Source organism: Heterodontus francisci, chromosome 18 (assembly GCF_036365525.1).
Source record: "Heterodontus francisci isolate sHetFra1 chromosome 18, sHetFra1.hap1, whole genome shotgun sequence".
Classification (NCBI taxonomy): Eukaryota; Metazoa; Chordata; class Chondrichthyes; order Heterodontiformes; family Heterodontidae; genus Heterodontus; species Heterodontus francisci.
Genome location: NC_090388.1, coordinates 73493597 through 73518459, shown reverse-complemented (window position 1 = coordinate 73518459; position 24863 = coordinate 73493597). Strand labels below are relative to the sequence as shown.

The 24863-nt window shown below is 43.4% G+C and overlaps 1 protein-coding gene across 3 annotated transcripts in view; it reads left to right on the top strand.

Moving 5' to 3' along the window:
* LOC137379721 (contactin-1-like) overlaps positions 1–24863 on the top strand; it is a 934724-nt gene that overhangs the window by 850558 nt on the left and 59303 nt on the right. For all 3 annotated transcript variants that reach the window (XM_068050989.1, XM_068050987.1, XM_068050988.1), the window contains one exon: positions 1678–1837. In XM_068050989.1, the coding sequence (XP_067907090.1) occupies positions 1678–1837 (160 nt within the window). The remainder of the gene's footprint in view (positions 1–1677; positions 1838–24863) is intronic.

The following is a 24863-nucleotide window of genomic DNA, read 5'->3' as shown; positions in this document are numbered from 1 at the left end:
ATGCTATTATTAAAGATGTTATAGCAGGGCATTTAGAAAAATTCAAGGTAATCAGGTAGAGTCAACATGGTTTTGTGAAAGGGAAATCATGTTTAACCAATTTATTGGAGTTCTTTGAGGGAGTTACATGTGCTGTGGATGAAGGAGAACCAGTGAATGTATTGTACTTAGATTTCCAGAAGGCATTTGATAAGGTGTCATATCAAAGGTTATTGCAAAAAATAAAAGCTCATGATGTAGGGGGTAACATATTGGCATGGGTAGAAGATTGACTAGCTAACAGGAAACAGAGAGTAGGCATAAATGGGTCATTTGCTGGTTGGCAAGATGTAACGAGTGGTGTGCCACAGGGAACTGTGCTGGGGCCTCAACCTTTTACAATTTATATAAATTACTTCGATAAAGGGACCAAAGGGATGGATGCTAAATTTGCTGATGGCACAAAGATAGGTAGGAAAGTATGTTGTGAAGAGAACATAAGGAGGCTACAAAAGGATATAGATAGGTTAAGTGAGTGGGCAAAGATCTGGCAAATGGAGTATAATATGGAAAATGTGAAATTGTCCATTTTAGCTGGAAGTATAAAAAAGAAGCCTATTATCTAAATGGTGAGAGATTGCAGAACTCTGAGATGCAGAGGGATCTGGGTGTCCGAGTGCATGAATTACAAAAGGTTAGTATGCAGGTACAGCACATAATTAGGAAAGCTAATAGAATGTTATTGTTTAACGCAAGGGGAATTGAATACAAAAGTAGGGAGGTTATACTTCAGTTATATACGGCATTGGACCACATCTGGAATACTGTGTACAATATTGGTCTCCTTATTTAAGGAAGGATGTAAATGCGTTGGAGGCAGTTCAGAGAAGGTTTGCTAGACTAATACCTGGAATGGACGCAGTGTCTTATGAGGAAAAATTGGACAAGCTAGGCTTGTATCTGCTGGAATTTAGAAGAGTAAGAGGTGACTTGATTGAAACATATAAGATCCTGAGGGGTCTTGACAGGGTGGATGTGGAAAGGATGTTTCCCCTTGTGGGAGAATCTAGAACAAGGGGTCACTGTTTAAAAATAAGGGGTCACCCATTTAAGGCAGAGATGAGGAGAAATATTTTCTTTGAGGGTCGTGAGTCTTTGGAACTCTCTTCCTCAAAAGGTGGTGGAAGCAAAGTCTTTGAATATTTTTAAGATATAGGTAGATGGATTTTTGATAAGCAAGGGGGTGAAAGGTTATCGGGGATAGGTGGGAATGTGGAGTAATCTGTTCAGCCATGAACTTATTGAATGGAGGAGCCGAGTGGCCTACTCCTGCTCCTAATTCGTATGTTCCTATGTATGTTTGTATGTCAGCAGTGTCAGCTAATGTGGGAGCCAGGAAGGGAAGTTGGATGGTCAGCGGTTTGAAGGGAACAGAAGGTGGGTCTCACAGACATAATGAACTTGGAAAGGGCATGAGAGGGGGGATAGGCAAGAAACTAGAGAAAGAAAACTGCCGATTGGTGCGTTGTGAGATAGTCAGTGAGTATGAACAACCACAGATACTGCATCAGACTGTCAGCAAATAGTCATAGTTGGGAGATAATCCATGAGTCTGCTGAGAAGCACAAAAACTACCAGGTAATTCATCTGTTTTAGGAAACATCAGACATTATATGAAGTTCTCTTTTCTGTTTTTAGGTGCTGTACAGAAGAGATGGCACAGTAAACAGTACACTGTTACAGACGGTGGGACATAATATAAATATACCTATTCACGACGAGGGAGACTATATTGTGGAAGTACGAGCCTATGGTGAAGGAGGAGACGGAGCAGTGAATTCAGTCATGATTTCTAAAGGTAAGTTGATGGATGTTCATTTCTCAAGAAGCTGAGTGTACAGAAAGCCGACTGGTTACCATGGGCACTGGGAGCCTGAGGAGTGGCTGATTGATGGAAGGATGAGGCCCCCCTTTCAGTAATTCCCAAGCACAGGAAAGGCAGTAGTTCGCTATTAGTGCAAGATGTACAGTTAGTGGAAGAAAGAATAGAATAATCTACAGAATCCCTATATCAGCCTCCTGAATGACTATGGTTTATGCGTCATTAATTTTACGAGGTGTTCAATACAAGTGTTGCTTACTCTTTATGGGGAGAATTTCTTCCTGACATCTGACCATGGCCGTCCACCAGTTTCAATCAGATTACTCTTCTCCTGCTGTAATGACTTGCCTTGAGATAAAACTCCATGTTTACCCCTTGAGTATTGTTTAGGATACGATATATTTCTTGTAAATACCCTCTCAGACACTTTCTAAGGCTCAGGAGTCCCAGTTTCTTCAGTCTTCCTCTGTAGCTCAGTCCTCTGACACTGGAGATTAACCACATGGCTTTTTTCTACACTGTCTCCAGGAGTTGAGCCTGTCCCTTCGTTATCAAGGCTAGGAACATGTTATATCCCAGTGGAATTAGATGGGCAGATTCCGATGCAACATGTCCACGCGTCAACCTTATGAAATATGTCCACTCATCATCCTTATGGAATATGTCCACTCACCAGCACAATGAAACATGTTCACTCACCATCACAATGAAACATGTTCACTCACCATCACAATGAAACATGTCCACTCATCATCACAATGAAACATGTCAACTCACCATCACAATGAAACATGTTCACTCACCATCACAATGAAACATGTCCACTCATCATCACAATGAAACATGTTCACTCACCATCACAATGAAACATGTTCACTCATCATCACAATGAAACATGTTCACTCACCATCACAATGAAACATGTTCACTCATCATCACAATGAAACATGTTCACTCACCATCACAATGAAACATGTTCACTCATCATCACAATGAAACATGTTCACTCACCATCACAATGAAACATGTCCACTCATCATCACAATGAAACATGTTCACTCATCATCACAATGAAACATGTTCACTCACCATCACAATGAAACATGTTCACTCACCATCACAATGAAACATGTCCACTCATCATCACAATGAAACATGTTCATTCACCATCACAATGAAACATGTTCACTCACCATCACAATGAAACATGTCCACTCATCATCACAATGAAACATGTTCACTCACCATCACAATGAAACATGTTCACTCATCATCACAATGAAACATGTTCACTCACCATCACAATGAAACATGTCCACTCATCATCACAATGAAACATGTTCACTCATCATCACAATGAAACATGTCCACTCATCATCACAATTAAACATGCCCAATCACCATCACAATGAAACATGTTCACTCACCATCACAATGAAACATGTTCACTCACCATCACAATGAAACATGTCCACTCATCATCACAATGAAACATGTCAACTCACCATCACAATGAAACATGTTCACTCACCATCACAATGAAACATGTTCACTCACCATCACAATGAAACATGTCCACTCATCATCACAATGAAACATGTTCACTCATCATCACAATGAAACATGTCCACTCATCATCACAATGAAACATGTTCACTCATCATCACAATGAAACATGTCCACTCATCATCACAATGAAACATGTTCACTCATCATCACAATGAAACATGTCCACTCATCATCACAATGAAACATGTCCACTCACCATCACAATGAAACATGTTCACTGACCGTCACAATGAAACATGTTCACTCACCATTACAATGAAACATGTCCACTCATCATCACAATGAAACATGTCCACTCACCATCACAATGAAACATGTTCACTCACCATCACAATGAAACATGTTCACTCACCATCACAATGAAACATGTCAACTCACCATCACAATGAAACATGTCCACTCATCATCGCAATTAAACATGTCCACTCATCATCACAATGAAACATGTTCACTCACCATCACAATGAAACATGTCCACTCATCATCACAATGAAACATGTTCACTCACCATCACAATGAAACATGTTCACTCACCATCACAATGAAACATGTCAACTCACCATCACAATGAAACATGTTCACTCTCCATCCCTATGGAACATGTCCACTCTCCATCCCTGTTGGACATGTTCACTCTCCATCCCTATGGAACATGTCCACTCTCCATCCCTGTTGGACATGTCCACTCTCCATCCCTTTGGAACATGTCCACTCTCCATTCCTATGGAACATGCCCACTCTCCATCGCTGTTGGACATGTCCCCTCTCCATCACTTTGGAACATGTCCACTCTCCATCCCTGTTGGACATGTCCACTCTCCATCCCTATGGAACATGTCCACTCTCCATCCCTGTTGGACATGTCCATTCTCCATCCCTATGCAACATGTCTACTCTCCATCCCTATGGAACATGTCCACTCTCCATCCCTGTTGGACATGTCTACTCTCCATCCCTGTTGGACATGTCCATTCTCCATCCCTATGGAACATGTCCATTCTCCATCCCTGTTGGACATGTCCACTCTCCATCCCTGTTGGACATGTCCACCCTCCATCCCTTTGGAACATGTCCACTCTCCATTCCTATGGAATGTGTCCACTCTCCATCCCTGTTGGACATGTCCACTCTCCATCCCTGTTGGACATGTCCACTCTCCATCCCTTTGGAACCTGTCCACTCTCCATCCCTATTGGACATGTCCATTCTCCATCCCGATGCAACATGTCCACTCTCCATCCCTGTTGGACATGTCCACTCTCCATCCCTGTTGGACATGTCCACTCTCCATCCCTGTTGGACATGTTCGCTCTCCATCCCTATGGAACATGTCCACTCTCCATCCCTATGGAACATGTCCACTCTCCATCCCTGTTGGACATGTCCACTCTCCATCCCTATGGAACATGTCCACTCTCCATCCCTGTTGGACATGTCCACTCTCCATCCCTGTTGGACATGTCCACTCTCCATCCCTATGGAACATGTCCACTCTCCATCCCTGTTGGACATGTCCACTCTCCAACCCTGTTGGACATGTCCACTCTCCATCCCTAGGGAACATGTCCACTCTCCATCCCTGTTGGACATGTCCACTCTCCATCCCTGTTGGACATGTCCACTCTCCATCCCTATGGAACATGTCCACTCTCCATCCCTATGGAACATGTCCACTCTCCATCCCTGTTGGACATGTCCACTCTCCATCCCTATGGAACATGTCCACTCATCATCACAATGAAACATGTCCACTCACCATCACAATGAAACATGTCAACTCACCATCACAATGAAACATGTTCACTCACCATCACAATGAAACATGTCCACTCATCATCACAATGAAACATGTTCACTCACCATCACAATGAAACATGTTCACTCACCATCACAATGAAACATGTTCACTCTCCATCCCTATGGAACATGTTCACTCTCCATCCCTATGGAACATGTCCACTCTCCATCCCTATGGAACATGTCCACTCTCCATCCCTATGGAACATGTTCACTCTCCATCCCTATGGAACATGTCCACTCTCCATCCCTATGGAACATGTCCACTCTCCATCCCTGTTGGACATGTCCACTCTCCATCCCTGTTGGACATGTCCACTCTCCATCCCTTTGGAACATGTCCACTCTCCATCCCTGTTGGACATGTCCACTCTCCATCCCTGTTGGACATGTCCACTCTCCATCCCTATGGAACATGTCACTCTCCATCCCTGTTGGACATGTCCACTCTCCATCCCTGTTGGACATGTCCACTCTCCATCCCTGTTGGACATGTCCACTCTCCATCCCTATGGAACATGTCCACTCTCCATCCCTGTTGGACATGTCCACTCTCCATCCCTATGGAACATGTCACTCTCCATCCCTGTTGGACATGTCCACTCTCCATCCCTATGGAACATATCCACTCTCCATCCCTATGGAACCTGTCCACTCTCCATCCCTGTTGGACATGTCCACTCTCCATCCCTGTGGAACATGTCCACTCTCCATCCCTGTTGGACATGTCCACTCTCCATCCCTATGGAACATGTCCACTCTCCATCCCTGTTGGACATGTCCACTCTCCATCCCTATGGAACATGTCCACTCTCCATCCCTGTTGGTCATGTCCACTCTCCATCCCTTTGAAACATGTCCACTCACCATCCCTACGAAACATGCCCACGTACCACTACTGAGCTTTATCAGTGGGTTGTGTCCATTCACCATCCCTGTGCAGTGTGTGGCTTTTTTTATGTAGTGATACCCAACTGGGTTTCAAAAATAATATATAGGTTTCAGTTATTTTAATCAAAAGGATTGCTATAAAAACTCACAGGTGGTGGCAGGGGGTCAAATTGATATGTCTGTGGGAAGCCGTTTTCCATCTCAACTACCAGACCCTTTGAACAGAGGAGCCCAACAGTAAGTTGAATTTCAAGATTGACTCTGGCTAATGACACATGTCGAATGATTCAACCTAACACAAATGTTCCTTTTCAGAGATATATACGCTGCATAAGCCTCAGTGCTGTGTTGAGTCCATGGTTATTCTCGGAGTCCTATTTCATTGTGCCTTCTGAAAGTGCTAAAATCATGTGAAAAATCTCTGGGTGATGCGATCTTTCATTTCTTTCTGGAAATGTGTCCAAATTTCACATTAAGTTCAAGATCGTGTGATATATGTTTTCCTTGTCTGCTTTTGCAAAGCTGTTTGAGCCTTTCAGAAGCTATTCTTTGAGGCTGTTTTGCGATACTGTGAAATATTATTTCCTCCAGCTCTGCAAGGCAATATAATGATTTCCAGCTGCTGGTTAACATCCATTCAGCCCCATCAGCAGAGTATTAGTGCAACAAACTGCTTTGTTCACACTATACCAATGTGCGTATCTGCTGCACCCTGCTGCATTTCCACGTGTACAGAATATCACATGAGCTGCAGCTGTCGGCAACAATCGAGTTTTCTTTTCACACTTCCATGTTAATACTCATCAGATTGGGGAATTGAGATTCAATATCATGCAGCATGTCCTGAACTAGAGATGCCCATTAACAGGTCTGTTGTTGGTATACTGTAATTGTTGTAGAAAAGTGTAAACCTCACAATCCCATGCCAGCTTTCAGCAGCGGATCATGCAAAGCATATGTGGTATGAAGCTGAGAATAAATTTTCTATTGAATGCTCACTTGTGCTCCTTTGTGAGTTTATCCAGAGTAAGTCTAGCAGAGCTGAGTTAGCTGATCTAGGAGCAGGTGGCAATTGGGTGCCAATGCTGTCTTCGACATTCTCAGGTCTACTAGGAAAAAGTTGCAATAATCACGTTTCTGATTGTTATTCAGCCACCCCACTAGAAGGATGCATGGACGTCATTTGAGAGCGTGCTCAGGCCTTGCTGTGCTCCATGGCTCGACAGCCTCCCAGCACTAATAGCAAGGGCTCACCCATGAATAGCAGCTATTTGAATGAGATACCAACATACATTTGTGGAAATCAACCACAGTCAACAGCTTGAGGAGAGAAAAGGGAACAAATTGGAACCCGCTCAATGTCTAACAACCATTATTGACCCGCTCGGAGCAATGACTTAATCTATTATATTAAACTATATCGAGCATATGCTCTGTGTCACACTTACTTCCTGTAACACTTACTCTTTTACGCTTTGCTGATTTGACAGGATACAATTTTGACCGATTCAGTTACCATTAATTAGTGGCGCTGATAATACATGGTGTGTTAGATGTTGTAACATCCCTATTGTGGTGAAACAGTATACTTTACATTCACCAATATGGTGCCATATATGCTATAGGCACAAGGGCAAAGCTGTGAGCAAGTCACATGGTGCCTCACAGATATTTGTGTCCTGGAAATGGGAGAAATGGTCTTGGAAAGATGGTAGAGATGGTGTTGAGAGAACAAATGGACTGAAGGGCCACCTTTATTCAAACCTACCTTGCGATTGTAATCTATCACTCCTCCCAGTTTAAAAGCTTATTGCATTCGCTTGTTTTAAATTTTGCTTTCATGTCTCCCATGTATTTGGTCTTGGTATTCACTTTTATGTTTTTGCTATTTCATTATCAGGTTTTACACGGTCACTGTACAGCTTCACGAGCATGGAAAACCCAAGTCATAACTGAATGTGCTTTCCATTTGCACTTTTTGACTGCCTCCTGTTAATTATCACCTCCTGTGCTGCTCTCCCCAATTTAGACTCTGAATTTGGTGTTGTCTTTATAGGTATGTTGAGCTTTTCTTTTGTACAGAGACAAGTGGAGAATCTGTGGAACTGGTGACCTGACACCAGCCCCTCATCCTGACAGGAGAATCATGGACAGGCATTTCCTTGGCTCCACTGGCTCCTGATATTGGCCATGTTTACAGCGTGGAGTGGAGCTGTCAGAGGGAGACCCACATGTGTGCAGTTAGCTGCACTGCAATAGTGTAAAAGTGCCTTGTGTTCACTAACCAAGAGGTGAAAGGCAGCAATGTCCTGTTTTTCATGTAACTAACTGAGCAAGTCAGGTAAGGGTGCACTGCATTCCTGTGGAAAATTCTACAGGTGTCAGCCTCAGTTGGTAGCTCTTTTGCCTCTGAGTCAGGAAGTCATGCATTCAAATCCTACTGTAGAGACCCAGTGCAGACCCAAGGAATTACTGAACTGTCAGAGGTTCCATCTTTCGGATGAGACGTTAAACTTAGGCCCCATCTGCTCCCTCAGGTGGACTTAAAAGGTCATAGGAAAGGAGCAGGGGACCTCTCTTCTGTGTCCTGGCCAATATTTATCCCTCAACCCACACCACTAAATCAAATGATTAGGTCATGATCGCATTGCTGTTTGTGGGATCTTGCTGTGTAGAAATTGGCTGCCACACTTCCTATGTTACAACAGTGAATGCAGTTTAAAAGTACTTTATTGGCTATGAAGTGCTTTGGGATGTGCTAAGCTTACGAAAGGTGCATATATAATTTCTTTCTAGTATTCTCACTGTGCGTACAACCATAATTAAACTAATACTCTGCACATTTGGATGACCACTGTTCTCATGCATATGACATTCAGGCCAGTGGAGTAAGAAAGGGCATGAATTTGGTGACTGCTACCTCTTCCTTTCATTATTATGAACTTTGAACTCCTCAGCACCACGTAAGTCACAGCGAGACAATTCCACTCCCTGAGCAACCTGAGCAGAGGGTTGCAGTCTAACTTTGGTCAGCTGAGAACCAAATGAATCCAGACCGGAGACAGAGCGAGAGAGAGAGAGGAGCACGGCGGGACCGGCAGTTCCAAAAGCGTGCCAAGAGCCCAGAGTCGGAGACCGGAGACAGAGCGAGGGAGAGAGAAAGGAGCATGGCGGGAGCAGCAGGGAAAAATCGAAAAGTGACATCAGACTGATGTCACAGTCAACAGAGAGAGCAGGGAAACAGAGAGCCACCAGGGTGAGTATACAGGTAAGCTTTTAATTTAATTTAAATCAAACATCACAGGCAAGCAGGCAGGTGATTCGTTTGGGAAGAAGCTACCTGTTTGGTGAGTATCTGGTAAGTGATTAAGGGTCATTGTAATCCTAATGTTCAAAATAGTAAAGGAATTAGTGGTAAGCTGAATACAATATATATAAAAAAAGGAAAATAAAAGAAATAATTGAATAAAATAATTACGTAGTTAATTAAAACACATTAAGGATGGCAGGACAGGTGATGTGTCACGGCTGCAGCTTGTGGGAGCTCCTGGATGCCAGTGTGATCCAGGACAAACACGTCTGCAGTGTTTGCAGCTCAAGAGCTTCGGCTCAGAGTCATTGAACTGGAGTTCGAGCTGCAGACACTGCTACACATCAGGGAGTGGGAAAGTTACTTGGACATTTTGTACCAGGAGGCGGTCACACCCCTTAGGATAGGGTCTTCTGATTTGGACAGTGGTCAGGGACAGGAGAGTGTGGCTGCAGCTGAGGTAGGTAAGGGGACCCAGAGGGCAGGAGTGCAGAGCCTCAGTCTTTGCGATTGTCCAACAGGTTTGAGGTTCTTTCAGCTTGTTTGGATGAGCAACCTGACCGTGGCACCATGGTACATAGTGGAGTCATTCAAGTGGAGGGAGAAAAAAGGAATGTAGTGGTAGTAGGGGACAGTATAGTTAGGGGGATTGACACTGTTCTCTGCAGCAAAGAGCTAGAGTCCAGAAGGCTGCGTTGCCTGCCCGGTGCCAAGGTTCGGGACATCTGCTCAGGGCTGGAGAGGAACTTGCAGTGGGAGGGGGAAGATCCAGTCATCATGGTCCATGTAGGTACCAACAATATAGGCAGGTCAAGGCAAGAGGTTCTGCATAGTCAGTATGAGGAACTAGGCACCAAATTAAAAAGCAGAACCTCAAAGGTAATAATCTCTGGATTATTACCTGAGCCATGTGCAAATTGGCATAGGACAAATAAGATTAAAGAAATTAATGCGTGGCTCAAAGACTGGTGTGGTTAAAGCGGGTTCTAGTTCGTGGGGCACTGGCACCAGTATTGGGGAAAGTGGTGGCTGTACCGTTGGGACGGTCTACACCTGAACCATGCTGGGGCCAGTGTTCTAGTGAGCTGTCTAACTGGGGAAGTAGAGAGGGTTTTAAACTGAATAGTGGGGGCAAGGGATCAAATTTGGGAAGATATGGTAAATCAAGGAGCAGAGACCAGGCAAGAGAGAAAGGTATTAATATGGGAAATGATAAACAGACTGTGACAGGAAGGGACAGAGTGTACAAATCTAAGAGTAAATCAACAGATAAGGCGAGAGGTTACAAAAAGAATAAAAGGACAAAACTAAAGGCTCTGTATCTGAATGCACGTAGCATTCGAAACAGAACAGATGAATTAAGAGTGCAAATAGAAATACATATGTACGATCTGATAGCCATTACAGAGACGTGGCTGCAGGACGACATAGATTGGGACCTGAATATTGAAGGGTATATGGCATTTAGGAAGGACAGGAAGCTAGGAAAAGGTGGAGGGGTAACTCTGTTAATTAATGATGGTATTAGTGCAGTAGAGAGGGATTACCTAAGTTCAGGAGACCAGAATGTGGAAGCAGTTTGGGCAGAGTTGAGAAATCATAAAGTCAAGAAGTCAATTGTGGGAGTGGTGTACAGACCACCTAACATTAACCACACTGTAGGACGGGGTATAAAGGAAGAAATAATGGCAGCCTGTCAGAAAGGAACAGCAATAGTTATGGGGAATTTTAACCTACATATAGACTGGAAAAAACAGCTGGGCAGAGGTAGCCTAGATGAGGAGTACATAGAATGTTTTCAGGATAATTTCTTGGAACAGTACGCTCTTGAGCCAAGCAGAGAGCAGGCTCTACTAGACCTGGTATTGTGCAATGAGATCAGATTAATTAATGACCTCAAAGTGAAGGCGCCCCTAGGTAGCAGCCATCATAATATGATTGAACTTTACATTCAGTTTGAGGGAGAGAAGAGTTGGTCCAAGACTAGTATTTTAAACTTAAATAAGGGCGATTATGAGGGCACGAAAGCAGATCTGGCTAAAGTGAACTGACAAATCAGGTTAAGGGATAGGTCAATAGAGATGCAGTGGCAGACATTTAAGGGGATAATTCATAAAACACAGAATAGATACATTTCAACGAGAAAGAAAAATTCCAAGGGTGGGACCCGCCATCCGTGGTTAACTGAAACAGTTAAAGATAGTATCAGACTTAAAGAAAAAGCCTATAATTGTGCAAAGATGGGAGGCAGGTCAGAAGATTGGACAGAATATAAAAAACAGCAAAGAATGACGAAAAGATTGATAAGTAAGGTAAAATTAGAGTACAAGAGAAAGCTAGCTAGAAATATAAAGACAGATAGTAAGAGTTTCCATAGATATTTTAAAAAGAATAGAGTTAACAAAGTGAGCGTTGGTCCAATAGAAAGTGAGTCTGGAGAATTAATAATAGATAATAAGGAGGTGGCAGATGAATTGAACAGATATTTTGCATCGGTCTTCACTATTGAGGATACAAGTAACATCCCAGGATTAGCTGTAAGTCAGGAAATGGAAGGGAGGAACTCAAGAAAATTCCAATCACCAGGGAAGTGGTACTGAACAAATTGTTGGAGCTGTGGGCTGACAAGTCCCCGGTCCTAATGGACATCATACTGGGGTCTTAAAAGAAGTGGCTAGTGAGATAGTTGATGCGTTAGTTTTAATTTTCCAAAATACCCTAGATTCGGGGAAGGTTCCATTAGATTGGAAAATAGCGAATTTAATTCCTTTATTCTAAAAGGGAGAGAGACAGAAAGCAGGAAACTATAGGTCAGTTAGCTTAACATCTGTCATAGGGAAAATGATCGAAGCTATTATGAAAGATGGTATCACAGGGCATTTAGAAAAATTCAAGGTAATCAGGCAGAGTCAGTATGGTTTTGTGAAAGGGAAATCATGTTTAACCAATTTATTGGAGTTCTTTGAGGGAGTCACATGTGGTGTGGATAAAGGGGAACCGGTGGATGTATTGTACTTAGATTTCCAGAAGGCATTTGATAAGGTGCCACATCAAAGGTTATTGCAGAAAAGAAAAGCTCATGATGTAGGGGGTAACATATTGGCATGGATAGAAGATTAGCTAGCTAACAGGAAACAGAAAGTAGGCATAAATAGGTCATTTTCTGGTTGGCAAGATGTAACAAGTGGCGTGCCACAGGGAACTGTGCCATGGCCTCAACCTTTTACAATTTATATAAATGACTTAGTTGAAGGGACCAAAGGGATGGATGCTATATTTGTTGATGACACAAAGATAGGTCAGAAAGTAAGTTGTGAAAAGGACATAAGGAGGTTACAAATGGGGTATAGATAGGTTAAGTGAGTGGGCAAAGACCTGGCAAATGGAGTATAATGTGGGAAAGTGGGAAATTGTCCACTTTGGCAGGAAGAATAAAAAAGAAGCCTATTATCTAAATGGTGAGAGATTGCAGAGCTCTGAGATGCAGAGGGATCTGGGTGTCCTAGTGCATGAATCGCAAAAGGTTAGTATGCAGGTACGGCATGTAATTAGGAAAGCTAATAGAATGTTATCATTTATCGCAAGGGGAATTGAATACAAAAGTAGGGAGGTTATGCTTCAGCTATACAAGGCATTGGTGAGACCACATCTGGAGTACTGTGCACAGTATTGGTCTCATTTAAGGAAGGGTGTAAATGCTTTGCAGGCAGTTTAGAGAAAGTTTACTAGACGAATACCTGGAATGGGCGGGCTGTCTTACAAGGAAAAATTGGACAGGCTAGGCTTGTATCTGCTGGAATTTAGAAAAGTAAGAGGTGACTTGATTGAAACATATAAGATCCTGAGGGGTCTTGACAGGGTGGATGTGGAAAGGATGTTTCCCCTTGTGGGAGAATCTAGAATTAGGGGGTCACTGTTAGAAATAAGGGGTTGCCCATTTAAGACAGAGAGATGATGAGACATTTTTTCTCACAGGGTCGTGAGTCTTTGGAATTCTCTTCCTCAAAAGGCAGTGGAATCAGACTCTTTGAATATTTTTAAGGCAGAGGTAGATAGATTCTTAATAAGCAAGGGGGTGGAAGGTTAGCGGGAGTAGGTGGAAATGTGGACTAATCAGTTCAGCCATAAACTTATTAAATGGCGGAGCAGGCTCGAGGGGCCGAGTGGCCTACTTCTCCTAATTCATATGTTCATATTATCCCTCAAGAAGAATCAGTGCATTTATACTCTGAGCTCCTGGCATCCAGAATTTCTTCCACCGCTTCCTTGTTGAATCTGGTCCTCCATGCACTAACTTCACAATCCCTGCCTCACAGACCTTGGCTGTGTCAAAGATGGGCGTGAACATTTTTTGAATTCATTTCAGAATGTTTTACTGAGATACAAATTTCTAAGTCAAATTTACCAGAAGATTTTTCCAGCACTGAAGCTCATTATTGAAGGTTTGTCACCCAAGTGAATGGCAGAACTTCTGTTCTTTCTGTGGTCAGCATTAGGCCTTTAATTGCTCAGAAATGACGAGTTTTTAAAACTTGACCTCGACCTGATTTAATCCTTCAGACACCAGCTGAGTCTAAATTAAAATACTTGGTGAAGCAAAATAGCATCATTTAAAAGAGATTGTTAGTGTTCAAGTTACATATGAGGTGTGCTGGATTGATGGTTTTAGTCAGATGTGCAATGAATTTGCAAATGGCTAGGTAATTTTTTTTGTATGGGCCAGGTGTATTCCGGGTAATATTTTGACACCAGGACCTGCAGCTCTTGATGTGGCTACGCATTACACTCTGACCAATGCTGAGACATGCTGCGCTCATAAGTCAGTTAAATGCTGTTGTTAGGAGGTACGTTGGGACCACGCATAATCGCTTGCTATTAAATGTATTAACAATCAAATTTTTTTAACTCGGTCAGCAGACCACTTGGAAGTCTTTGAAACTTGGGGCAGAATTTTCGCCCCCACATGGAGGCAAGTACAGAGGCGGGCAGGTGCAAAGATTCTCTCCACTGGCCGGTTTGCCGGCACCATCCTGCCCCCAGTCCACTTTCCCAAAGACAGGATGGGGGACAGAAGGGCGACCTGCCCACAAGTGAGAGTTAGCCAATTCAGGTAAATTAATGGCTAATTAAGGCCAGTTAACTGAGACCGGGAAGTCAGCATTCCAAGCAGGCTTTGAGGCCCTCCCCGCATCCCTGGCCATTGCTGCAGCTGCAGAACACCATGTGGAGGGGATCCCCCCCGCCCCCCCAACCCCATGATGATGGTCTGGCAGCTCTGGCCATTTTTTAATTTTGAAGTTTTAAAAGTTGCTGAGGGGGCACCTCAAGATGAAGGCACCTTCTGTCTCTCTCTAACCTGAAACAGCTGGATGCAGCTCCTTCTGAGCTGGAGGGCCTTTTATTGGCTTTCCAGCTTTGAGAACCAGCCCGCTGTCTTTAATCGGACGAACAAGCGCACCCTCTGGCCACTAATTGGCCAATTTGAGGGAAAATCACTACTGGGAAACTGTTACCCACACAATGTGGGGCTGGGACCCTCATTTGACTCTGACATCAGGGTCCCGACTCAGACTCAAAACCTTGTCGCTGGCTTCACTGTGGAGAGCAGTTAGGAAGCATCATTTGCTGATTATGCCAGCCACAGGCAATCTCTCCTAACAATAATATTTAACTGAGTGTGTATGCAATTTTTACACCATATTTTGGCAACTGGCAATGTCTCCCATCATCAGTTAATGTTTAGAAAATTATTGTCATGCTGGACTTGTGCAAAAGAAGGAAAAATGTTTTCATTTATATCGTGCCTTTCTTGACCTGAAGACAACCTAAGGCACTTTGCAGCCAATTAAGTACTTTTCTTGAAGTCCATTCATTGTTGTAATGTAGGAAACATGGCAGCCAATTTGCACACAGCAAGGTCCCAGAAACAGCAAGGAGATAATATCCAGATGACCTTTGTTTTAATGATGTTGGTTGAGGGATAAATACTAGCAGAATACTGGGAAAAACTCCCCTGCTCATCTACAAATAGCTTCATGGGAACTTACATATCCCCCTGAGAGTGAGGGTGGGCAGGGCCTCAGTGTGACATTGCATCCAAAAGACAGCACCTCCATCACTGAGGTATCAGCCTATATCTTGTGCTCAGGTCTCTGGAGTGGGGCTTGAAATACTCAGACTGAAAGGTGAGGGTGATATCATTGAGCCACAGCTGAAGCTCATACAACATGAGACTACCCACAGAAGGTGGTCTCGCACCTCTTAGCTTTAGTATAGTCCGCAGTCAGATCCCCAACCTAACTCCTGAGCTACACTCACACTCTTGTGTTGTCGCATATCCAAAGGTATTTAGTGGCAGGAAAATTGGCCTGTTGAGCCCCACATTAGGACTGGATTTTGTTCTCAGCCTGATGTCAGGTTTCGTAGCGGGGGGCCGGAGAATTCGAGCGGCAGCAGCCATCACGAAGCCCTACGCCGTGATTGCCGGGCCCAATCATCCCGGCAGGGGTGAGGCTCCATAGCGGCACCTCCACCGCTCTGTGACAGGACCCTAGTTTAAATATTTAAAATACCCCTCTGTGAAAATTCAAATGTAATTTGCCAAGATCTTGCCTTCAGATCCCAATCTTGAGCTCGTCATGTGGCACTCACGTGTCTTCACTTTCCCATCCGTGAGAAGCTGGCGCCACCGAGTTGGGGAAGGAATCAACTCTGCATGATTTGTATGGGGAAGAGGGGAAAGGGTTAACACTGCATTATTTGGAACTATTTACAGGGCTGGCAGTCTTTTAAAAATGGCGCCAGCTGCTGATCCTACATCAGGTGATACTGTGAACAGTGTCGCCAATGGGTCATTGAGTTGTAACTCTACATGGGTCCAAGAGCAGTTCACCTTTATTTGGAGCTGGCTGCAGCATTTCTCTTCATCCTCATCCTGATGTCTGCACTTCCAATGCTTATCTACAAAGAGCGACAATATCATTACCAGTGAATTCAGCAACACAAACCTTACATTACTACATTTTTGCTCTTTTTCCACCACTCACAGTCAAAATGACATCATTACAGATAAGTGGATTTTTTGGTAGGAGGTAATCATTGATGTCCTTCCCGTCTGATCGGTAGAAGGACCTTTGTTATCTTTATTGGAGCAACATTTGTGTGGCCTGATGACTATGATGTTACATCCAACTGGGGCACTTGGATCTGTTTTAATACATCTTAATCTTAATATATCTTAATGGAGGTTTTATCCTATCAAAAGAACCAGAGCAGAGCCTTTTTTATGCAGCTAGCTATGATGATCTGGAATGCACTGTCTGAAATGGCAGTGGAAGCAGATAAAATAAAGCTTTCAAAGGAGAGTTGGATATTTACTTGAAAAGGAAACATTTGCAAGACTATGATGAAAGAGCAGGATCGTGGGACTAATTGATAGCTCTTTCAAAGAGACAGTAAATGCACATTGGGCCAAATGGCCGCCTCCTGTGCTGTGTAATTATATGATTCTATTCAATGATTCTGCCCTCTTATGATTTTGTAAAATAGGAAAGGGACAACAAGGATCACCAGCTTCTCTGTTCAGTTGAAGACTACGGTGTACAGGCTAACAAAGTTACAGAGAGAAAAAAACTGAATAAATACGCATCCAAACCATTTAAAATAACAAACTGTACGCCAGGGATTGCAAGACAGAAGCCCATTGCAAGAGCCTTCAAAGGCTGATGCCTCTAATGCTTAGATTAGACCACATCCCTGGTCCAAAAAGGCAAATTAGCATCTCTGTGGTCTGGCACAGTGCCATTCTTACAAAAACCCACGGCTGCCATCTGATTTGTTCTTTCCTGCTTTCCTCCCTGTTGAGTAACCACTTCAGCATCCATCGATGCTGCAGCTGCCGACCAAGCCAACCTTGGCATCATGCCATCAGAGTCCAAATGCCAGTCAAGTCTGGAATTTGGACTTGCCCTCCTGCATTGTGTCACCACATTGTGACGGGTGGTGGGGAGGGGTGGTGGTGGAGCTTCAATTACAAAAGTAAAAAATGCATTGTGAACTTTGCAGTAATATATACAACCACAAATCAGTTCTTGCATCCTGAATATTGTTTAGAGTATTCAGCTACAATAATATTTATCCGGATCTGCACTATTTCTGCAGTGGGAGGCTTGTGCAAGATAGTAATGAAAAGCGAGGCCTAATGCAATCAGTTAGCTTCATTCTCCATGCCACTAAATATTTACTTGTTCAATGTTATATTAGTACTTTGGCATAGTTCAGTACATTCCATGCTTTGATATGAACATTTGACAAGTGCTTGCACATATAAATACTAATGAGTAAATATTTAAATCTAAGATGACATTTGGGAGTTTTAGCTTTAGATTCTTTAGCTGGCAATCCAACTAATACTATTGCGAATAACCTTCCAATTAGAAATTCAGAGTCACAAATGATACTCTCTGTGACTGTAAGCACGGTGCACTGTCCCTTCTCATCCTTCTCAACCTCTGCAACTTCTGCAGCCTTTGACACAGTTGACCATACCATCATCTTTCAGTACCTCTCCTCCGTTACCCAGCTGAAGGGGACTGTCCTTACCTAGTTCGAATCTTACTTATCCAGTCTCCTGAAATGGCTTCTCTTCCCATCTCCACAACGTTACCTCTAGAGTTTCCCAAGGATCTATCCTTGGCTCCCTTCTATTTCTCACCTTGGTGCTGCACCTTGGTGACATCATCTAAAAACATTAATGTCAGGTTCCACATGTACACTAATGAAACCTAATGGAATCCTTTCCTTTATTAGCTGAGGTATAGAATACAAGAGCAGGGAGATTATGCTGGAACTGTATAATTCTTTGGTTAGGCCACAACTTGAGTACTGTGTGCAGTTCTCATCACCTCATCACAGAAAGGATGTAATTGCACTAGAGAGGGTACAGAGGAGATTTACGAGGATATTGCCAGGACTGAAAAAATGCAGCTGTGAGGAAAGATTGGATAGTCTGGGGTTGTTCTCCTTGGAACAGAGAAGACTGAAATGAAATGTACAAAATTTTGAGTGGCCTGTATAGAGTGGAGGTGAAGGGTCTATTCACCTCAGCAGAGAGGTCAGTGACAAGGGGCATAGATTTCAAGTGATTGGTAGAAAAATTAGAGGGGAGATGAGGAAATACTTCCTCACGCAGAGGGTGGTGGGGGTCTGGAACTCACTGCCTGAAAGGGTAGTTGAGGCAGAGACCCTCAACTCATTCAAAAAAGAGTCTGGATATGCACCTCAAGTGCTGTAATCTGCAGAACTATGGATCAAATGGTGGAAGGTGGGATTAGAATAGATGGATCGTTTTTCGGCCAACACAGACATGATGGGCCAAGTGTCCTCTTTCTGTGCCTTAAACTTTCTATGATTCTATGAAACACAACTGTACCTCATCACTAGCTCTCTCTCTCCCCCTCTACTGCCTTTGCGTTGTCAGACTGTCTATCCATCATCCAATATTGGATGAACCAAAATTTCCTCCAATTAAGTATTAGGAAGACAAAGTCATTGTCTTTGGCCTCTGCCACGAAATCTGTTCCCTCTCCTCCAGTTCTTTCCCTCTCCCTAGCTACTGTCTCATACTAATCAAGGAAGAGCAATCAAATTCAAATAGTGTCAAAACGACCAATTTCAGATGATGAAGTTAGAAGTGTTGTTTGGTATTTTGTGAAAAAACAATTGCAAAGGATATAAACCATGCAAAAGTCACTCTGTCTGAACTGATTTTCACCTGTATTGACGATGAACCCTTCCACTGTTTTAGTTGACTGCTGCCAACTGAGGCATGAAATTTGTAACTCGAGGTTCCGCGATACCCTTGCGTACCTTTGCTGGAATAATGTGGTAAGGTGATGGGTTCACTCCGAGGGAGAACGTTGAGAATAGGACGCATGATCAAAAAGAGTGACCCTTTCAAACGTCTGGAGTTTTGTCTAGTTTTAATAGTGTGATGCATCAAAATTAGTGTCATCTTTCAATGACTGAAGGCTGGTGTGCCTGACTGAGCTCTGTGTCATTTTGAACATGACTGTGTGTTTATGTAGATGATAAAAACAGAAAACGCTGGAGATACTCAGCAGGTCTGGCAGCATCTGTGGAGAGAAAAACAGGGTTAACGTTACAGGTCTGTGTTCTGGTGAAAGGTCACAAATGAAACGTTAACTCGGCTTCTCTCTCCACAGATGCTGCCAGACCTGCTGAGTATTTCCAGCACTTTCTGTTTTTATTTCAGGTTTCCAGCATCCGCAGTATTTTGCTTTTATTTATGTCGATGATGTCTGACTTTGTTTTCAGATTAAACCAATGAACCCACTGATGCAAAATGGTCCAATTCGTATAAGTTTGGTAATGAAGAAAAATATCAAATTTACATTCTGTTGGTATCTTCTTAACAATCTTAATTTTATCCATTTTATTTCTAATAATGTGCATTTCCTGAGCTTCTACCTACTAATGGAAGGAGCTATTATGCTTGGGATTCTTACTTGTTTTTTGATTCCTGCACTGGTAATCAGGAATTGATCATTGACCATTGCTCATCACCATGTCTTTGCCGAGTGAATGCAGCTCAGATACTTGCTCTGGTTTTCTCAAAGGGAAACCAAAAATCACAGCAACCAGCAAAATTGGTCCAACTGAAGAAATGGCCAAAATAAGCACCACAGAGTTGTCAAAAACAAACACTGAAGGAAAGCCGACAACGATAGACACCTTTAAATATCCATCTGATTATAACTTATCAGAACTTAGGGCTTTCAGTGCTGCAATTGCCAATAACAAGAAGGTGAGATTTGGCTGTCAGCTGGTCCGGTTTAGTTTTACTACAGAGCATTTCAGGAATTTCCTGTTGCTTTTTATGAACTCAGTTTGCAGGATGTGTGTTCAGACATTGTAGAGGTTTGAATTTGCCCAGCTAATTGGTCCAACTCTGGATGCCAGCAAACAAAGTATGAAAAATTGGCATGTAACAGACCTCGAAAGCATAGAACTGTGAATTTGGTGGAAAGGAAACACTAAGGCCTACTGTTATACCTGTAATGCGGTCTTCTGTTATACCTTTAGTGGAATAACTGTAATAAAGCCCTCTGTTATACCTGCATCGAGGCCCTTAAAGATGTAGTATGGTTTTCTGTTAAACTGGAGTGAGGTCCTGTGTATTATTTTGCAGTGAGGTCCCACATATTGTTGTGTAGTACGGCCCAAAGTATTGCTCTCCAGTGTGGCTTCATGTATTGCTCTCTAAGACTTATTTAATGCCATGTAATGCAATCTCATGAGGTCTGTTTAATGGCTAGTAATAATACGATGTGTGATGCCCTGTGCGTTCCATTGAATGCTCTGTACAGAGGTCCTCTTATTGCTCTGTCGTGAAGCCCTAGTTACCGGCTGATAATGCAGCCTATGTTTATTGTGGTTTGATCTAAACCCTGCCCTGTAGAATGCTCTGTAACGAGACATTCTGAAATACTATTGACCATACATGCCAACCATAAGTATTTCAGACTGACAGTCAGTGTTTTAGGTTGCAGGACAAAATGTCAGCCCTTACTGATAAACATCCTCCCACCAATCGCACTCCTTCCAATCTCATTTGACTGCTGCACAGGATAGGCCCCCATCTCCTGTGAACACATTACTTGTCACCTCTGTGTATTCTGGACAGGAATTCCTGCTGGCATGAGAGTTCCAGCTGACAGTATACAAGCTGCTGGTGCTGGGTGTGCAGTAAGCGCAGACAGCAACCTGTCCTTTGTATTAACATGATAGAGGATAGCTGGTTTATTTCACATTGAGTGACGATACAGAGGAACAATCACAGTCAGATTCACTTGGTTCAATCAGTACAATGTGTCTGTTTGATAATGCAAAATAATGAACATGATATGCTTCCCATATCAGTCAATCATCTTGCTTGGCCTAAAATAAAATAACCCCAAAATTCTGCTTCATAGCGACACTAGTTTCAGTGCTATGGGAACCAGATGATGAAAAGAATGGCAGGGGGTTTACTCCCCTCGACTTCAGGTGCAACTCACTCCAATCAGTATGTTTTGAAGGGTAATAACATTGGCGTCCCATGAGTGTGCCAGAAGTTTGCAGAGTGGATAGATCATGACATCAGTAAGCGTCTAATGTCAATTTGGCATCCAATTTGCCATTTTGGGCCTTGCCAATCCTGTTAATTCTCATAAACATGCCCAACTGAACATGCATTCAGTTGCATGAGGGCCTTTCTATTTTAAAAAATCCAACTGTCTATGCAACTTTGGCTAGACCTCTCTGCCTCTGTCTTTTCTACTGTTCTTCAGAGCCAAAAAGGAAGTTCTGTCAGATACCTCTGAATAAGCAATCTGGACTAGAGACCTCCCAACACAATCGATGCGATCTGTTTATCTATTACTGAGACAAACTTAACCAATTGCTCATTGTATACAGTCTTAGAAATAACCACTGATAGCATATATCCATCTCTTGTCAGTGATTTATTTAAACTGCTATCAACACACTATGCTTTGACCACATTTGAAAAGTAACTCTCGTCAGCAAATCCTTTCAGTGATAAAAGCGGCCAAAAGAATCCCCGTGATATGATAGGACGAAGAGAAAAGAGTTACATTGGGGTGTTAGAGGAAAGAAATTTCCAGCATTAATTGAGGGAAGTAGGGTAGGAGAATACTTACATTACAATGGCAGAGGTGGGTTGAGTAAACGGTGCCAGCTTGACCTTTGCCAGGGTAAAGGCAAGAATGGCAGATTGATCGGAAGTCAGGGGAGGAAAGGAACAATAGTACCGTCTTAACAGGGTTGGAGTGGAGAGAAAAGGTTGAATTGTTGAGGGAGAGACAGAAGAGTGCCTGTTTGACCAGGGAAGCTTTGAAGAGAAGAGAGTGGGCTGAATTTTACTAGCTCACAGGCGCCAGCGCCATTTTTAAAGGGCTCGGAGCCATAAATGACAAGCAAAATTTTTAAAGAAACCGCTAATTTAAAATTATTAAAACTAATTTTAAAAATCTTTCCAGCCCTTCTCCCACCTCGCCCCCAATAGCCTTACATGTCATTCCTGCCCTCTAACCCCCCCCCCAAAACACTTACCTTCAGCACCTGACCTTCCCCCCCCCCAACAAAGTTCAGAAACTTTTACCTTTACCCCTTCCCGTCACCTTGACCAATCAGAAAAGTTTAATCCCGCTCCGCCCCCTCCCCCCACCCTGAAAACCTACCTGCTTCCCCCCTCCCTACCAGTGTTCCGACATTCTTCAGAGGTCGGGGATTGGACTGTGCGGGAGTGCCGGCCACCGACCCTAATATCGGAGCGGGACGGTCGGCACAACGAGGTAAGTAATTATTCGTTAGTTTTAATGAATTAACATAGTGAAATGAACATCCTGTCGCCGAGTGGCAAGGGGGGCCGCCACGAGACCTTGCCATCACCGGCAATATGGGGTGAGGTGTTCCCGCCGTTAAGGCCTGTGGCAGGCATTTTCTGGGCCCCGCCCCTCCGCCACGACCCCCGACATGCAGTTCCTGGTAAAATTCAGCCCAGTGTCTCTGAAAGGGTGGAGATTTGGATGCGGAAGAGTGGCATTTGAGGGAAGTGATGGTCTGCTTGGTCGGTTGGAAATCGAAATGTCATTTTTGCTTTTTGGAATTAGATCTATTAATTATAAAGTACAAAAGTGCTTAAAATGTAACATTTTTAATATAAAAATTCACATTTTTCCAGGGAGCATGCCCACGGGTCCCCCTAGAAATGCTTCATCAATTTTGGGCCTTCCATTCAGCCTTTCAGGTATCTATGTTTCTTTTCCTCCAGTAACAGTGAAGGAATATCAGGGAAGACTTTCCTCTTCAAGGTTTGAGCCCACGGCAAGCACCTGGCAGATTGCAAAGAGCAAAATCAGGCCAGGGCAAATGCACACTCTATATAGACATCTCCCCACAACCCATTTTACTCTTTGTACCCCACCCAGACCAAGCGGTAAAGAGGAATTTCTTGCCCCAGTTGTGCATGCCCACCGTTTAAGTTGGAAAGCCCAAGTGACGACTTATTTTCATGTCAGCTATTTGACGACTATCGGATCAGCTGTTACAAATTGTGTGGGTTGCGTATGTTTAATTATAGTGTCGGTCTGTGTAAAGCCTGTTGTGAGGTCGTTTGTAATAACATTTAGTAAGGCCCTGGATAATTCCCTATCACCAGGCCCTGGATAATTCCCTATCACCAGAGTTTGGCTGGGCCGTTTTCTGAGGTCATTCCCAGAATGCCCTGCAGTTCTGTATTCTGTGCATGTTCAGATATGTGGTCCCTCATCAGGGGCCCATCTTTCAGTCATGCCTCTCAAAGCCACAGAAATCTTTTTGCACATGTACACAATTACCTGGGCCCTGCATTAGTTCAGAAGCAGGCAGACATCCAGCAGCAGATGAGAAAAATGTTGGCAACGTGTGTCACTTTGGTCGTCTTCATCTTTCTCTAATAATGACATAAAGTCCCAATGCAGGTTAAGCATGTGGGGTCTACGACGCATTCAGACTGTTATCCTTCATGATTTGAAACTCCACTGTATGCAATGGGAAAATATTCTTCAGGCCCATGTTGTTAGATCTCGGACCAGTTATCATCTACATTACTACATAATTCAACTATGGCACTGCATTCAACAGATACAATGGTCAAGAGTCAATAGTAATTTGTATCCTAAGGCTGTTGAGTGTGCAAGTCCCATTCACATCTGGGGGGCTGGTGGTTGGGCCTGGAATATGGGCCATATCCTGACTCCACCCAGATTCCATCCCGTTTAGACCTGCCCTTTAAATTCCTGGTGGGTGGGGGGATGCCATGGGCAGATTATTCGTCTTGCCCACCGCACCCACCTCTTGGGGATACATCAGGGGGAGTTCCCAGGCTTCCACACACAAACTTTTATTTATATTGGTTTGGGGGATGTGGGTGTCACTGACTAGGTCAGCATTAATTGCCCATCCCTAATTGCTGAGGTTACAGATTGTGGTTGAATACAATTCTGCTGCTGTCGATGGCCCACAGCGCCTCATGGATGCCCAGTTTTGCATTGCTAGATCTGTTCCAAATCTATCCCATTTAGCACAGTGGTACCCACGATGATGGGTATCCTCAGTGAGTGTGATGTCGATGCCAGATGGTCCGTCCAGTTTCATTCCTTTTCTTAGACTTTGTAGCGGTTTGATATAACTGAGTGGCTTGATCAGCCATTTCAGAGGGCATTTAAGAGTCAACCACATTGCTGTGGGTTCTGGAATCTCATGTTGGCTAGACCAGATAAGGACAACAGATTTCCTTCCTTCAAGGACATTAGTGAACCAGATGGGTTTTTACAACAATCGACAATGGTTTCATGATCACCATTAGACTAG